The 16,609-nt window shown below is 44.8% G+C and overlaps 3 protein-coding genes across 4 annotated transcripts; 1 reads left to right on the top strand and 2 right to left on the bottom strand.

Moving 5' to 3' along the window:
* Positions 1 to 3,070: 3,070 nt before the first annotated feature.
* Positions 3,071 to 4,774, top strand: LOC120832154 (growth arrest and DNA damage-inducible protein GADD45 gamma). Its single transcript, XM_040198223.2, is given in 6 exon segments — positions 3,071 to 3,275; positions 3,277 to 3,308; positions 3,427 to 3,499; positions 3,501 to 3,585; positions 3,588 to 3,631; positions 3,753 to 4,774. Coding segments are annotated over 6 exon segments (459 nt in total). The 5' UTR covers positions 3,071 to 3,164; the 3' UTR covers positions 3,867 to 4,774.
* Positions 4,775 to 5,411: 637 nt separating this feature from the next.
* On the bottom strand, positions 5,412 to 8,208 carry nim1kb (NIM1 serine/threonine protein kinase). 2 transcript variants are annotated; one of them, XM_040198222.2, is made up of 4 exons: positions 7,698 to 8,208; positions 7,224 to 7,490; positions 6,770 to 7,038; positions 5,412 to 6,642 (listed from the first exon to the last, which is right to left on the bottom strand). In XM_040198222.2, exons 2-4 carry the CDS (start codon positions 7,486 to 7,488, stop codon positions 5,872 to 5,874), a joined length of 1,305 nt encoding a protein of 434 aa, XP_040054156.2. In that variant the 5' UTR covers positions 7,489 to 7,490; positions 7,698 to 8,208; the 3' UTR covers positions 5,412 to 5,871. The 2 variants fall into 2 exon arrangements, with proteins under 2 accessions (XP_040054156.2, XP_077944612.1); XM_078088486.1 differs by having other exon boundaries at positions 7,832 to 8,186.
* A 726-nt stretch (positions 8,209 to 8,934) lies between these two features.
* Positions 8,935 to 13,157, bottom strand: ccdc152 (coiled-coil domain containing 152). Its single transcript, XM_040196910.2, has 8 exons — positions 13,004 to 13,157; positions 12,362 to 12,467; positions 11,929 to 11,997; positions 11,498 to 11,562; positions 10,688 to 10,823; positions 10,329 to 10,456; positions 9,866 to 9,964; positions 8,935 to 9,482 (listed from the first exon to the last, which is right to left on the bottom strand). Exons 1-8 carry the CDS (start codon positions 13,067 to 13,069, stop codon positions 9,354 to 9,356), a joined length of 798 nt encoding a protein of 265 aa, XP_040052844.2. The 5' UTR covers positions 13,070 to 13,157; the 3' UTR covers positions 8,935 to 9,353.
* Between the last annotated feature and the right edge of the window lie 3,452 nt (positions 13,158 to 16,609).

The following is a 16,609-nucleotide window of genomic DNA, read 5'->3' as shown; positions in this document are numbered from 1 at the left end:
CCCGCCCTCAGGGACGCGTGCCTATAGAAAAGTCTTAGAAATCGGGGGAAGTTTTGGTTGAAAGGATCAGATGTAGTAACTCTGACCTTTTTAATGGTTCTTTCAGATTACAGGAATAATGAAACCACACAGGGAGACCACACTGTCGTCATCAAAGTCCTCCAAGTTGTGGAATCATTAGAAGCAACCAATAACTGTTTAAACCGTAATCCTAAAAGGGTTTCTGCACAATCACCAACATCACAGCATTTTGCAAACCATGAAATGTCACATTTCTGAGTGCCAGCCACAGTTTTACAATATTTTTTCAGATCTGATGTGTGTTAGGATAGTTTCCTCACCTATAGCTATTTCACTTTCTGTTATTTGATTCTATACTACAAAATAATTGAATGGAAATGATTGGCTATTTTTTTATTTTTGTCTGCAACATGTGTTTTCCTCTAAGATCTATATAATACCACTATAGGTGTAGGTTCTCCGTGTTAAGTACCTCAAGTAAAATTATAAAGTTTATCAAATTAGTGACATAGAAAAAACCCCGCTGAAAATCTAAAACAATACAGCATGCATATTGTTGACTTGAGTTTGTAAAACCTCTAAACTACAGAATGTGTGCAGAGGACACGTTTCCCATAAGATAATAAGAGATGTTCGAATTGTTCAAAGCCTTGCACATAAGTTTGCAATTGTTTTAAGTGTCATAATGCATCAAGCATACATGTAACACACATGCATTAGATGTCAGACTGAGTTCTACTTTTATGGCCAATTTCACTGCATGCACTTTGTTTGTTTTTTGTTGTTGTTGTGTAGATTGGGCAGTGGCACGCGCCGCTGCTTTGCATGCCTAAATTCAGTCCTCACTTGAGGCGCGTGGCCCGCGTGCTTTATCTGTCTTTCTGCATCACTCTCCATAGCAACTGAGAGATACCATCTGCCCCCGGGGGAAGGGAAGGGTAGACAAAAGAAGTCAGACAGCACCTGCTGGGCCTGATGGAAGTTTTTTTTTTTTTAAATCCGCTACATGATTTTAAAGTTTTCCGTTTCAGCAGGAATTCGTAGAAGTTTATTGAGCAGTTCACTCAAAAACTATTCGCGCACGTTCCCATATTCAAAGGTCATACATGCACACGGCAGAAGCCTAAACATCTCATACTGCAGCTTTAGACACGTCCCTCCCCCCAATACGGAGTTCAAAGCGTTGGCGAGTCGCCGCAGGTCACCGGGAGAGAGCCAACACCTGTCGCGCTGCCGGGGGGGGGGGTACGTGTGCATGGCAGATGTGCTGCAGCAACAATAGGTCGGTATCGATTTGCACGCGCCTGCCCCGTGGGTGGACATGCAAGCTGATCCTTCCTTATATCAGCGTCCAAATCTCTGTCAGCTGGACCCGGAACCCTCCTCGGCCCGGTTGTAGCCCTCATTGGCCCCAGCTGATGTGCTGATGGGGTGGATGCACACGGACAGAGTCTGAAAAGTGAAATACCCCCCCCAAAAAAAAAAACTTCATGTTGCAGTAACGCACAGATAATAGTTGTGTTGTTTATCAAAACACACGTTGGGCATTGTCGCACGTGTTTACAGCTCAAACTGAAAGTGATTGCATCTGCGTCTACATGTCTGCCACCGTTTGCGAGATAAACTCTTATCCATTGTGAAAAGTTTTGACCGTAAGCTCTTCTCTTTGGCATTGAAATGTAATCACAACTCAGACAACAGCCTGCCGAATGTGGAGACTTGTAGACAAAAGAGCGGCGCGCCCGGGGTCGGGGTTGACCTCGGTTTAGGAGAAAGGGGAGGGTCCCTCATAGCGACAGTTCTCCATCTGCCGCTCTGCCCCTCCGCAGAACAATAGCGCTGAATCAATCACCGCCAACCTGTGTCCTCCGCACCGCCTCTCCACGGGCACTCCCCTTATTTACGCAGCAGTGGCTGCAGCCCTGACTCAATGCAAGACCTGTGTAGTGAATTATTATGCAGGCTAAGGAGGCTAAAATTGCACGAGCTGTTAAGAGCGCTGCATCCGTGCAGCCGAATAATCAGAACCGTGCGTAAAAGTTTTGTTGTGCGCAAAGTGTGCATGTTTACCAGATGTGAAACCAAGTGAAACCAAAATCAGTGAGGGAAACTTTTGTAATTCTCAAAAGTGATCGGAAATGAAAAGCGTTTTCAGAAATAAATAAAATCCCATTAGAAACATTTGCTGCGTCTGCGCATCAAATAGCATTGAACTGAAAGTCCACTAAGTTTTCCTTTAGAATTACGTGCGCGTGGCCGCTGAATTCCCCAGAGTAAATAAACAAAAACTGAGAGAGGATTTTCTGGACAGCTGATGGCCACGTGGTCAGCACAGGCCAACAGCGCAGATTGCGCAGCACGCACAGCGTTTTGGCACGCGCTCGTCATTTGCATTTGTATGGGGGGCCGAGATAATAGAGGGCTTCTATGCGCACAATGAGGCCGTTTTATGGGCAGCCTCTAGTCCACAGATGGCACCATCCACCTGCCCTTTCTCTCGGCTGTATAGGGGGGAGGGGATGCTTCACACTTTCTCCTTGTTGCTGCTGCAATACTGTCACCAAAAACCTAAAATGAAAGAAAATTGTGCTTGCTGAACTTTTTCTCCCCTGAGGTTTTGTGTGGCATGAACTGGTTAATAAATAGTTTCTCGCGTTTCCTAAGGGGACAACATGAAGTGTCCGTGCATTGTATGAGTCTTTATAAATTATTGTAAAAGTAAAAGTTGTCTCCTAGGAGACAATTTGTATTTTTACTTACTTTTGCAGCTGCATGCACCTCTGCAAAAGCTGTTCTTTTCATTGCAAAAAACAATCCAAAGTGCTACAGAGCGATCAAACTTTAATTTGATGAAACTATTTTAGTTTCAGGCAGGCTGCTGCACTCAGTCCGGGGGAGGTGGGGGAGGCGGGTGCTCGATGACCCCCATCAATCTGCCACGAGCCGGAGTGTGACAAAAGCATTATCATACCAATACACCATTCAGCTTCAGCCAATCAGGGCGCAGCGCTTTCACTGCGCCGCACGAGCTGCGCAGTATAAAGCGGGAAGGCTGCGGTCCGAAGCACTCTGCTCTCTTTCGGATTAACCATCTGACTAAGCTTTCTGTTGCTCTGTTGCTGAATATCTGCATCATTTTCACCATGACTTTTGAGGAAGTTCTGATCCAGAAACCCGCCGAGCGTGCACAGTGCACCGGCAAAGCCCTGGAGGAGGTCCTGGTGTCCGCGCAGGACAACGACGCGCTCACCGTTGGGCGTCTACGAGTGCGCAAAAGTGATGAATCTGTAAGTATGAAACTTCACGTTTGAGGTTTAGGATTTAGCACACTGCGTTTGCATGATCTATCCAGTTTGTATCGATATTGATGAAATCTCACGATCTCCTTCTCTTTTGTCCACGCAGCGACCCAGACAGCGTGTCCTTCTGCGTCCTGGCCATGGACGAGGACTTCCAGTGTGACATCGCTCTGCAGATCCCACTTCACCCTCATCCAGTCCTTCTGCTTCGACAACGACATCAGCATCGTCAGAGTGAGCGACACGCAGCGCGTGGCTGAGATTGTCGTGACAAGGCGCAGCTGGAAGACGCCCACTGTGTCCTCATCACGGTACGTGGAGCTCAGATAACGAGAATGCGCCATTACACATCAGCTGTGAAGTCTATATAGTTGATGCCCTCTTGGAGAGCAACACGTGACTAAAGCCTCTTTTCCTCCTCTGCCTGAACAGAACCCAGCCGAAGGGTCTTGGGAGGACCCCGCTCTGGAGAAGCTGCACCTGTTCTGCGAGGAGAGCCGCAATGTGAACGACTGGGTGCCCGAGATCGTCCTCCCCGAGCGCTGATCCGGGCCTCGGCTCCTCTCTTGCTCGAGATGCTGTGAAGCTTCTTATCTGGAAATATTCACCCTGATGGACAGGGTGACCCTGTTTCTGCTCATCCCTGGATCCTCCTGAGGAGGGTTCCCGTCCAGGCAGCACGGCGCCGGCCCGAGGAGGCCCCCCCCCCCCGACCCCCCCACGCCGCCCGTGACCCGTCGCCTCTTGTCCCGTCCATGCCAAGATGCCTCTCATTCTTTATGTGAACGAGAGTCAGGTATGCCGCAGGAGCGACACGTCGACCCTCATTCTTTGTGCGGATGAGGTTTGGAGAGGAAGGAGATGCGAGTTCTGCGTCCTGTGGCCCCACAGAGCGAACGGCGCACGTTGAAGCACGCGCAGCAGGAGAAGAAGCGGTGCTGAGGAAGAGGCCTTCTTAAAAAGAGACTTTTTTAACGATGTCCTCTTTGCTGAGCAACAGGACAACAGTTGCAATCAGCGAAAATGCTTCCCACTTTCCAGAATTGTCTTAATTCTCTAAAGGTTTCACTTTAGAAATTTAAAAATGACAAATGATATTCTAAAAAAAAAAATTGAGAAAAAATGTTATTCTCTAAAGGTTTCACTTAGAAATTCAACGATGACAAATAATTTTCTAAAAAAAAATAACATTGAAAGAGATTGTGTTCTCTAAAGGTTTCACTTTAGAAAATAGAGCAATAAAGTAAATGTTAACAATGACGAGAATGTGTGATGTTAACATAAACATTCACTTGAAATGTAAACAAAATGAAAAAATGACCGACTTTTCTGATCCTTTTGTAACTACGTTTGGAAAAACTTTATGAAACTACATGAAACAGATACAGATTCATTGTAGAAATGGATTGAAATTGTCAATGAAAATGCTTAATAAAAAAAACACAAAAAGTAAATATTCTTTGGAAGTGTCTGCTTGAGATGCGTGTATCGTGCGGGTTTGGGTGAAGGCGGTGTGGGGGGGGTCAGACAGGAGGGGGCGGGGCGGTGCTTATGAAACTAACAAAAGTTACAAACCCAGCAGATTTGTGTGAAAGGCGCAGCCCGTCATCTGCTGGCAGTGAAAAAGAACAGAACCCCCCCCTACCCGACCCTCCCCCGCGGGCCTCATCTGCATGTGTATAGCGCGGCGCACAATAGCGGGAGCTCCGGGCCTGTCAGCTCCAGCGGTCCGCACAGAGCGCCTATTGTTCGGCCTGCAGATGTCTCCGCAGCCCCGCCGGACCATCTGCCCATTCCTGCTGGTGGGGGCGGGCAGGGCCGCGAGGGGGCGGGGATTGGTGCGTTTTCCATCGCCAGAAGGGGGGGGGAGCCGGGTTGAGTCTGGTTTGGGCCGGTTGTGGCGATGGAGACGGGGCGTCCCGAGTATCACCTGGTGTCCTGCCAGCTGCTGTCGTGACCGTGACAGTTATTTACTCGCAGGCCCGTAGAGAGACTGTAAACAAGGCACGAGCGCGCGCACCGCGTGCACCTGCTGCGTAACGTGACGCGTCAGTGTCTTTTCCAACAGTTTGCATGAACAATTTGAACCGCTTCAAGTGATGAGGTTTATTTTTAAAGCTTTCCGCTCTCACTATTACAAACGTACCATCTTCATATTAAGGACCCCCCCCTGCACACCAAAGGATTTTTGCATATTTGCATGAATAAAAGAGATCCTTACAAGAAAAAAAGTCTGCTCATTTTACATATCTGTATAGATAAATAAGTGGCACAAAATTATATTCATTTTTATAATTTTAGATATCACTATTTCTTCTTAAAAGTTCTGGATATTTTAAACTACACAGGCCTCTTAACTTCATAAGGCACATTGATATATACCACAGGCTATCCCCAAACAATATGCACTGAAATTAAGTACATTTTAAAGTATTTGTTGGTAAAAAAAAAAGAAAAAAGAAAGTCACTTCCCTGCAAACTATAATATGTCGAATAAAAAAGCACCGGAGCTACAAATGACATGTTGTGCATAAAAAAAGTCATATTATTACTATGAAAGCACACATAGCTTGGACGTGTGTCTGAGGCCCTTGTAGGCCCGGAGCCCCTCCCTCTTGGGGTCCCTCACCATCCCTCGGACCACCGGGGGACTGTCGCAGCCCCTCCTCTTCTGGGCTTGGTGCAGCAAGATCCGGTAAACCCCGGTAACGGCGCTGCGGCTGTCTTTGGGACGACCGTTGGGCGGGTGCTCCGTGCTGAAGCCGAGCTCCTCCAGCGAGCTCCTGACCTCCTCCTCCACCTGCTCCACCTCTTCCGCCAGGTCGCTGCGCTCCGAGTCCAGCATGCTCTGCAGAGGGCTGGAAAGTTCAGGAGTCGCCATCGTCCAGGGAAACTGCACCGGCAGGAGCCAATCGCAGCCCAGCATTTGGTCGACGGCGTGGCGCTCTGCGGGGTCCCCCTTCAGGATGCCCTTGATGAGCCTCTGGCAGGGGCCGGGCACCCAAGGGGGGACGGTGTAGGCGCATTCGATGACGCAGCGCCGCAGCTTCCCTATGGTTTCGGCGCGAAACGGCATGGTGCCGGTCACCATGAAGAAGAGGAGGACCCCCATGGCCCACACGTCCACCGGGGCCCCCAGGTAGCACTCGTCCCGGAAAAGCTCTGGGGCAGCGTAGGGCGGTGAGCCGCAGAAGGTGTCGAGGGCCACGCTGCGGTTGGAAACCTGCGTGCTGAATCCAAAGTCGGCCACCTTCACGCAGCCGCTGCAGGTCAGCAGGACGTTCTCCGCCTTCAGGTCCCGGTGGATGACGTTGATGTCGTGCTGCGCGGCAGGAAAACACAAACGTTGGAAGGACGTCTAATGTAGCGTCTGCGGAGACACTTTTAGTCAACCGGGTCAAGTACTTCAAATCAGAAAAACCGTGACCTACTAGAATGAATAAACTGACCATATATTTGATGGCGGAGAGGATCTGGGCGAAGATGATCTTGCTGGCGTTGTCGGACAGTTTTCCGTCGGTGGCGATCCTGCTGTGGAGGTCTCCACCCCCCGCGTACTCCAGCACCAAGTAGAGGCGGCTCGGCGTCTCCACCACCTCAAACAGGCGCACCACGTTGGGGTGGTGCAGGCACTCCATGTTGCTGATCTCCTTGTAGAGCAGACGGTGGGCCTGGCTGTCCAGCCTGGTCTTATCCAGGATCTTCAGGGCTACCTTGTCTACGAGGAGGACAAATGAAGGAACCACGGAGACGTTAAAACAACAGTCCACTAACGGGACGTTAAACAAGGAGGCCCAACGTTCCAGCTTCTCAAATGGGAACGTTTGCTCTCTTTCATTAAAACAAAACGTGTCATTTTCATTTAGCACAGAAAGTAAAAGACAGCACAGACACCTTCGGTACCTTTTGTGAGAGCATGGAAACCCAGTTTGACCCTGGAGAAGGTACCACAGCCAATCTCCCCGCGGACCTTGTAGAAGCCCACCCTGCGGCCTACGATCAGGTCCTTGATGGTCTTCTCGTCCTTGCACATGTCGGCGGTGAGCTTCTGCAGGGGGGTGAGGGGCGGCGGGCCCTCATCGTCCGGCCCGGTTTCAGAGCTCTCCGACAGGCTGTGGAGGCTGTGGTGCCGCTTCGTGGGTTCCACCTCGTACTCGCCTCCAGGCATCTCTGCCACAGGTCGAAGAGGAGGTCAGAGTCTTCACCGGCACATAATTATGACATCTAGTAGCTACTACGTCTAGTAAAAACTCACTTTAACTACAAACGGTCGGGGTGGGCTTGAGCAACGGTTTATACATATGTTGCAATAAAGCATAGGAAGCTGTCAAATGACTGCGAAAACAAATATAGGAAGCAATATTCTTGTTTTCTTACCAAGTTTCCAAAGTTTTGTACTGCATTAACACACAGCGGTGGAATCCATTGCATGTAGCAATATAAAACAAGTTCCTTTGGCCCCGTGGGATCCGGAAAAGGGAATTTACTTCACTTGCATGCGGAAGTCTGACCTTTTGTCCCCAAATCATTGCGCTAGGTCCGGGTACGCTGATCAGAACGGTGCCTTCAAGGTCTCCCTCTCAGTCCTCTCAGTACACACTACTGTGTACTGATGCCGCAAGACACAGGAGCGGCGGGGCGGGGGGGGGGCGTCTGTTTTGGGACGGACACCAAGAGCTTTGCAGGCCCCACCCCTCATTAAGGTGGTGCAATGAACTCTAATCCCGTTTAAATCCGTCCCTTCGCCAGTCCTTTCCGATTCCGAATGTCGGTCCGCAGGAGAAGTAGAAACAAGAAGAAGAAATAAGTGTAAAAGCAGAGACGTGCACACCGTGTCCACGGTTTGTGTTGCAAATGCTTGGGTCTGCTGTGCTACGCAGCCTGAGGTGGCTCTCGGCTTCTGTGAGGATGACGTGTTATGCAACGCCGTGACCCAATGTTCCCATGGAGATTAGCTCCCTGTTCCCTTCAGACGCAGGCTGAGCAGCACAGATAAAGAGATTAAAAAGCCAAGGTCAAAACGTCATCAGGCCAATCGTCTTTATACAGGTGTGTTGTCGAAGTGAGGGCGCACTGTTCAATGATCGAGGTGGAGTTTAGGTGGCTTGTCACACAGATTTTTGAAATAAAATGATTTTTCTTCAGGTGAATTCTTCCTATTGCTTCTTATTGTTTTCCTACCAAAGGTCTAAAACCACAGATGTGAGGCTTGCTATTCTATGCGACAAGAAGAGCTGCAGAGCCTCACATTGAGCAATTTGGAACTTGTGACTATTTGATGCATTTGCTAATTAAATACATCTTAAAGATTTTGAAGTTTTGCCCAGCTGTAAAATAATTTAAGGATTCTTCATCAAATTGTCTCATTAATGCTATTTCTTTAAAAGCATAAATGCAGCATAGATCATTTATTTGTTTTACTCTCAAATTTCTCTCCTGACTTTCAATATCTAATATCCATTTGAATCCCTCTTCTCTTAAAACTGCTGAAAGGGATCTTAGAAATGAAGCGCAGTCAGTGAAGACGTCACATCACAGGCACCACAACGATATTTGCAGACGTCTTCTTCCAAGAATGAGTCAAATCTGTGAACAAAGCTTTCAGGGACCAGAGTTTAGGAGCTCTTCTTTATTTTAGAAATGCCAACAGTAGTAACAGTAGCCAGTAGTTAAACGCTGGTTGGACTTTGAGTAATATGAAACGAGGAAACAAGTGAGGTGATCAATCAGTGAAAGGAGATGAACTGATCTAATTCCCTGAATGTGGTTGGCCTTCCTTCCTCACTGATTCACCCTGACTTCTGCTGCTCCAGCGCCTCCCCCCCACTTCCTCGCATGCAGGCGTCTGATTGGATTAAGGCCTCCGACAGGAACATTGTCTGCGCTCACATGTGTTCTACAAACGAGCAGGGCGGGAACGCGGCGAGACCAGTGTGACGTGCACGAGCAGCGGTGGCGTTAAATAAGTGAATAACAAGAGAATCGTGCGCCTGAAAAGCTGAGAGGTCAACGGCACGCTGGTCAATTATCAAACTAGATCTTCCTCTTCTTCAGATGGCTGTCGTTAAGGACGCCGCCGCGCTGGTTCTCTTCCAGCTCTTTGATTCTCTGACGCAGAGCCGCAATCTCCTTGTTCTTCTCCTCCTGGAAGGACTGCAGCTTCTGGGAACACACACACACACACACGCACACACACACACACACCGTTTCTCAGAACAGAAGACGATGACCAGCTGCTCGTTCTGAATCTTTCATCCAGTGATTCTTATGAATTGCTGCCTGAGGTGTTTTCAGGTAACTAATCCAAGGTGTTTTAGGACTACATGGATTGTTTTCATTATCCTTTGTGATTTGTGAAATGCTGAATTTCCTTCTATAATTTGGTGTCTAACTGCACATCGAGCTGCTAACAACTTTGGACAGACATGTGTGTGATGAGCCGAGCACAAAGTGAAGTCTAGAGGCAGCAGATGTTGTGTTGTGTATCTTGTTGGGTACCTATACAATGTAACCAAAGATGTCAGTACTCTGTGTGGGAGACTCACCCTCTTGAAGACACTCTGTGGAAGAAGGTTGGAGCCGTGTTGCTGCTGCTGCTGGCTCCACTGAGCTGTACTCTGAACTCTGGCTAACTTTGCACCAAACTGCAAAAAAAACAATAACATAAAGCTGAGAAAAGCAAGGCCGTGCTCAAAGCTGAAGTGACTTCTGGGACTCCTGCTCATGTTTAAGTCATGTGAACTGTCTCATGTCCACGTGTGAAACCAGAGCTCACCTGCTTCCTTTAGCAGAGAGGCAGCGCTGACTTACGGGAACACAGTGCCCTTAATCAACCGCATACAGATGAATTGTTTGGGGGATATTGCTCAAAGGCAGGGGCTTAACATCAGCTGATAGGTGTGAACAGACCAACAGTCAGTCTGATCCTAGGTCACTCAAAAGTCCTTACCCTCTTTTTCATTTTACGCAGCAAATCCGAAGAAATCCCTGCAGGAACATTTAATTTACCTCCATCTGTAACTTCAAGAGCTCACTCTGCCGCTCCCTCTCCTGCTCCTTCAGCCTCTTCTTTAACTCCTCCAGATCCAGATCTTTCTTCTCCAGCTGAGTCTTCACTTCAGCATCCTTAGCTTCCACTGCGAGTTAATAAAAAAAAATTTAAAAAAACAGCAGCCAAAAACAGATGAATCCTTACAGTCTTCTTCTCTTACAGGGATATAATTATTAGTGATGGAAAGCTTTAATTCCTTTCACTAATATAACTGAGCACTATAATATATATAACTTGCACTACAACTTTGGGGCTGTAGTGAGGTTATTATTCTGATCTAAGTATTTCCTGAAATATCCTGTGTGTTTGGTCTTACGCTGATTGAAAGCCTCCGTGCGGAACTCCTCCACCTCCCTCCTGCACTGCTGGCGAGCCGTCTCTAGCTCCCTCTTGTGTCTCTCTCCCTCGGCCCTCATTTCACCGTCCAGGCGCTGAAGCTCAGCCGCTGCGTCCTGACGAACGCACATTACTTTAAAATATTGCTAGTATTTAAATATTATATATATATATATATATATATATTATATATTATATATTATATTTACAAAACTGGTGTCAGATCAAACTGAAACGCAATAGCTGTTGGATCCAATTGTTTGTTAGCAAAGTGGACTTTATCCTGCAATCTGTTTTCACGATTGGTTTGATATCTACAGCCAAAAATAGGTAATAAAAAACTAAAACAGAGCATTAAAAGGGTTCAAATTGATCAAAAATGAATTCCAGTCAAAGAAAAGCCTCAGCTTTTTACCATTAAATGACAAAAAGTATATATAATAAGTAAATATAAATAAAATTCAAAAATACAACTTGTAAATCACAACTTCAAATTTATGTAGATTATTTGTAAAAAAGTACTGACTGTAGAGCTCACAAAACATGCACACAGTGGTAGAGTGTTTTTGTTTTGCAACTAATCAGTGAAATAATAATGAAATGTAATTGTCCCCCGTAGAAATGAATTTGTTGTGAAAAGCCCACATATATAAACAGCGGTTTATGAACTCTTCAAACGTTCGTATCGCTACACACAGAGATGGTCCTCTTATCCACGGCCCGGCTTCCCCTTCCAACTAATCCTGCCTGCTGTATTCAGTTCACCTCTCTCACCGGCCTCAGCTCTCACCTTTGCTGCTCTCTCGTTGCGTTGTTTCACCTCCACGAAATCCTTCTTCAGTCTCTCATTCTCTACTACGACATCAACGGTTTCAAAATATGTGAATCAAATCTTTATAAAGAGTGTCTGTAAATTACTTTGTAAAATTGGTTATTGACAATTATAGATCCCAACTATACTCATACTACTAAGTAGGTAGCACTCAGGCAATAGGCCATTTGGAATATTTTCTATACAACATTAAAAGCAAAAAACTACAACAGCAACACTATCATATCTAGAATATATATATTTGTTGCAGACCATCATATTTTTCCTGGTGCTTATGTGTTGAAACTGTGCTACATCTCTTCCTTAAAAATACTGATTTGAGTAAGTATCCAGTTGTATTATAAATACAATAATATACCGTGTGTGTGTCCGTGTGTGATTGCATTTACCTCTGAGGTCGCACTGCTGCTGCAGAGTCTGCTGCAGTCCGTTCACTGCGACCAAAAGACAGTCTCTCTCTGCAAAATCAACAGAATTAGCAATATGTTTGCTTAAAAGGTTTTTAGTTGACTCAAAGGGGAACATTGTTTGTGAATGAAACGTATGTTGTGGTTTTTCTAATTGACCTAACCGTGTATTTAACTGAAACTAACCCATCCTGTGGTTTCCATACAACTAAAAGTATGTAAAGTCTGACCTTTATCGTCATAACATCGTGGTGATATATCTCAAATGTCTTTAAATGTTAACCTGCATGAAAAAGTAGATGAAAAGGGTCACAGAATGAAGATCAACACGGTTCCTAAATCCCAGCAAATAAATGTTGTAACATATGAGTGATAATGTGAAATACAACTGCAAGTTTAACATGAAAATACTGACCCTCAATCAGACTTTTCTCTTTGCTCAAACGGAAGTTCATGAGTCTGTTGGCGTCCTCCAGCAGGATCTCCAACACGTGGTTTTTGCCATTAACCTCTGTAATATTCTGTTTCATACAAGTAAAGGCAACAGACCTTCATAACTTTATATGGGTGGGTTAACTTTATAGGTACTAAAAGGTTATACTTCTACACATTCCAGACAATATGGTTAAGCCTGAAGTTAAACGTTTAATTCAGTTGAACTTAACATTGTGTATCTAATATATCCATCTGTTTGAACGAAATAGCAATAATTTAAATTAAATAACGTTACTGAGAACTTACTCTCTTTGATATAACGTTAATAAGGACAGAATCAGGAAACAGTAAATAAGTTAACACGGTAATAAATGACTGAGGTTAAGGTCATTCACGAGGCTAACGCTTAAGCTAACGCTACTTATTAAGTTGTCCTAAATTCATACAGATTATTCTCGAAATTTTAAATATTAGTCCAGTCCTAAAAATAAGAAATAACTGGTAAGACAGACAAATAACGTTAAGTCAAACAGTGTAACGCCAGCAAAGACATCCTTAATGAGCTAACATTGCGTTAGCATAGCTAACGTTAGCTAACTCAAGCTAGCTAAAGCGGCCTTACCCGTTCGAGCTGAGTAAACTCCTCCAGACACCTGTCCAGGTTGACACAGTTTAATTTCTTCATCATTTTACTACTCTAAATAGCAAAAAACTACTGCAAGAAGATAAAGTACCACCTCTTGTTGTTACCACTCTGCAGCTACTGATGCATTCGGGTTTGCTGGCTCAGTAACTACTACTACTCTTCCTTAAAATAAGTATTGAATGTTTAACAATAACATTCTCTTGGGAAAAAAATGTCTTGGTGCAATCGAGAAGCTGCCCTAAAATCTGTCTTTAAGGTGGAACTAACATGGACACAATCAGTGATAACTTAAGGCTTCTTTTTTTCAAAATAGTAAGAAATCTGACTGCAATAAAACTGAAGTAATTTTCTTTGGAACACAGACCAACATTAGATCTTCTCATCCTTTGACCTCTTCGGTTTACATTCAGGATTGAAGTGGGACAAATAATGATTATAAACAAAGAAACCAAAAGTCCAGCATTAAATACATATGTAATAACCTACATAAATAACTTAAACACAGTTAAATATAATTAAATCGGGTAAGGAGGTGGGAAGAGGTCAGGTTCACACCGTAACTGCCAAAGTAGAGGCTATCACCCGGTCTCCTGCCCCTGCTACTCGGCGGGAATTGCGCAGGTTCTTGGGCATGACTGGGTATTATCAAACCTTTTGCAGGAATTTCTCCTCTGTCGTAGCCCCACTGACCCACTCAGTCCTTCTGTGTCATTTAAGTAGACTGATGAGTGTCAGCCTGCTTAGGTCTTTTTAGAAAGACCTATTATGCACTTCTCCGGTTCTGTCTGCCCCTGATTTTGAAAAACCATTTAAGTTAGAGGTGGATGCCAGTTCTGTGGGTGCAGGTGCTGTACAGTTGCAGGAACATGATGGAGTACATCACCCAGTTTGTTACTACTCTAAAACATTCAACAGTTGCCCTAGTTACTCTAGAACAGGAGACTCTGGCGCTGCTGTTTGCATTGCAGTTTTTTGAAGTTTATGTTGCCTCCAGTGTGTTGCCTGTTATACTGACCACAATCCTTTAGTTTTTTTGGGCCGCATGTACAACCACAACCAACGTCTCATGCGTTGGCCGTTGGTTATACAAAGTTATAATTTAGAGATACGACACATAAAGGGTTCAGAAAATGTGGTTGCTGATGCTCTGTCTCGTGTTTGAATGGATCACCTCTGTCCTCTCCTTCTCCACCTGCTGACCCACCTCGGTCCCCTTCTTTTTGACCTGCTGGTCCACCTTTGTCCCCTCTTCATCCACCTCCTGCACCCCGCTTGTCCCCACTCTGCTCACCTGTTTTAGGTGTTTTTAGGTGTATGCTATCTAAGAAAATGACCACAGCATTTTTCATCCTAGCAGTGGACTTCACGCTGTGTCTCATGTGTAGAGCACTAAAGAGAATATGATGTCCCTCCAAATCAATAAAAACAAACACGAGGGCACTGTTTGAGTTGGTTTGAAATTCACATTGACTAACATTTTATTCACTAAAATGCAGCAGGACATTTTAACTGTGAATGTAAAGAAGACATATTATTATAAACAGGTAAGCCTTAGATACTTCCCGCAGGTGTCGGTAATGATTCATAGTTGTGTGCTGCTCTGCGTTATGTAATCATATCGGCCACAGCAACCGCGTTTACATTTTGTCATTTACGCTGTGATTTTATCAACTGCTTTGAACATACTTGAAGAACTGGAATTACATCCCCAATAGTGATTAGATACTGCTTACTCATTACATACTGTCATTTACAGAAGTACGTTCTGTGTAACCTGCACAGCTCTGGAGTTTTTAAACCTTTAATTGGCTTCACCCAACCGTCGCCAAGCATCTTTAATAACAGGTTTTTTTTAGCTGTAAATGAGAACAAACACCAACAAAGGGAAGAGTTTAACAAAGGCCTTCGAAGGCTGAACCCGTTTCTGGTGGTGCAGAGCCGTCTTGTGGAAGAATCACCTTATGGCATTATAGAAAACAGAAGGTGTGACATGCCCACCATAAATGTAGTAACGTCAGTAGTTACACGTGAGTAAATACAGCCGCCTAGTGGAGCGGCCACACGAGGCTCGCTTCACTTCATGGAGAGAACCCGCCGTTGTTGGTCGCAGCTGAATTCCTCCTGGAAGAGCCTTCGGACATTATTCGTCTGTGAGTGCATGTTTTGTGTTGTTGATTTTGATTTAGACAATTTAGAAAGTATATTGAATTTATGTTTCTAAATGTCACGGGAATTCTCAGCTGGAAAATAGCAGCTAAACTATGCTAGCTCTCTGTGTCATGTTATCCTGGTGCCACGTTGTTTTACGAGGTATTTATGTACCCTTTGTTTTGTCTGTTACAGTTTGACAATGATTCGGCATGAATAACTACAGAGGATGAAAGCATTACACATTTGAAAATCAAGGCTGGTAGTTCATCTTTATTCATAAAGGAAAGTGTACGCTAGCTGTCTGTTCCTGCCAAGAGGAAACGTAGGTTGAGGACAGCAACACAATAAAAGTGCAATGAAAAACTGTTTTGTCATTACCAAGGTAAGATATTAATATGCTAATTGAATGCAATATACGATATTCATATTCATGAAGAGAACCCTTTAAAAGTGTGTAAAATGATCCTCGTAGGGTCAGATGTGTTATGTAGCTGCATTAAGATCAAAGTTAGATAATGGGAGCTGCGTTCATGGATCTGAATCAGAAACTGTATTTAGAGGAGATGATCCATAACATCTGTGTTTATCCATTGTGAGACACACTTCACACATAAGAAACTAACACAAAACCTTGGCGTGCATCAATGGATATATATATATATATATATATATATATATATATATATATATATATATATATATATATATATAATTACACAAAATGGGTTTGGCTGTAATTTACTGGATGCCATACCTGTTTCCAGGGGAATGCATAGCCAAGTTGCCGGGGGCGATCGATTCCATGGCAACGGAATGGTTCTTCAAAGCAATTTGTGACATCATCAGCAAATGTCTTTGATGTGTCTCGGAACACTAGATCATTGCGTTTATGGTTCCAGAAGAGTGCAGTTGGATATTTTCTCTCGAAAGTATCTGTGATATTTGTCCTTTACAGACTTAAGTCGTTTTTTGGAAGATTCACCACTTTTTCAAAGGTTACATCGAGTCATTTAGCGACAGATAAAACACCAGTCTTTTTCAAGACTACACCCCTTTTCAGGGCTGACCAACAGTCTTTTTCAAGACTACACCCCTTTTCAGGGCTGACCAACAGTCTTTTTCAAGACTACACAAGTATTCACCATGAAACAACCAGAGAGCTGGAGCTGGCGCTTCATTCCCTGGACGTCCTCCGACTGTATCGAGCCAACAATGAAGTGCACTGCCTGAAAAGGCAAGTGAGCGAACTCAATGCCTACATTGAAACTGAGAAGGCCAATTTGTGCCGCCAGTTAGAAGGCAAAGATCTGGCCTTTGATCAGATCAGGAATCAGGAAACATTTATTGCCAAAATATGTCAACATACAAGGAATTTGTCTTAGCGGTTGGTGCATGACAGACAATGTAACAGTAGACAACAAGACAGCAGTG

The sequence above is a fragment of the Gasterosteus aculeatus genome, chromosome 14, assembly GCF_964276395.1.
Source record: "Gasterosteus aculeatus chromosome 14, fGasAcu3.hap1.1, whole genome shotgun sequence".
Classification (NCBI taxonomy): Eukaryota; Metazoa; Chordata; class Actinopteri; order Perciformes; family Gasterosteidae; genus Gasterosteus; species Gasterosteus aculeatus.
This window is presented reverse-complemented; position numbering and strand designations above follow the sequence as displayed.

What these genes read in the sequence shown, in the direction of transcription:
- nim1kb (XM_040198222.2), bottom strand. Translation starts at nt 7,488, where the DNA reads ATGCCTGGAGGCGAGTACGAGGTGGAACCCACGAAGCGGCACCACAGC. An exon ending in TTTCCATGCTCTCACAAAAG is followed by an intron (nt 7,039 to 7,223) that starts GTACCGAAGGTG and finishes TCCTCCTCGTAG; the next exon opens with ACAAGGTAGCCCTGAAGATC. An exon ending in TCTCCGCCATCAAATATATG is followed by an intron (nt 6,643 to 6,769) that starts GTCAGTTTATTC and finishes CCTGCCGCGCAG; the next exon opens with CACGACATCAACGTCATCCA.
- ccdc152 (XM_040196910.2), bottom strand. Translation starts at nt 13,069, where the DNA reads ATGATGAAGAAATTAAACTGTGTCAACCTGGACAGGTGTCTGGAGGAG. An exon ending in CACGGAGGCTTTCAATCAGC is followed by an intron (nt 10,457 to 10,687) that starts GTAAGACCAAAC and finishes ATTAACTCGCAG; the next exon opens with TGGAAGCTAAGGATGCTGAA. An exon ending in CACAGAGTGTCTTCAAGAGG is followed by an intron (nt 9,483 to 9,865) that starts GTGAGTCTCCCA and finishes GTGTGTTCCCAG; the next exon opens with AAGCTGCAGTCCTTCCAGGA.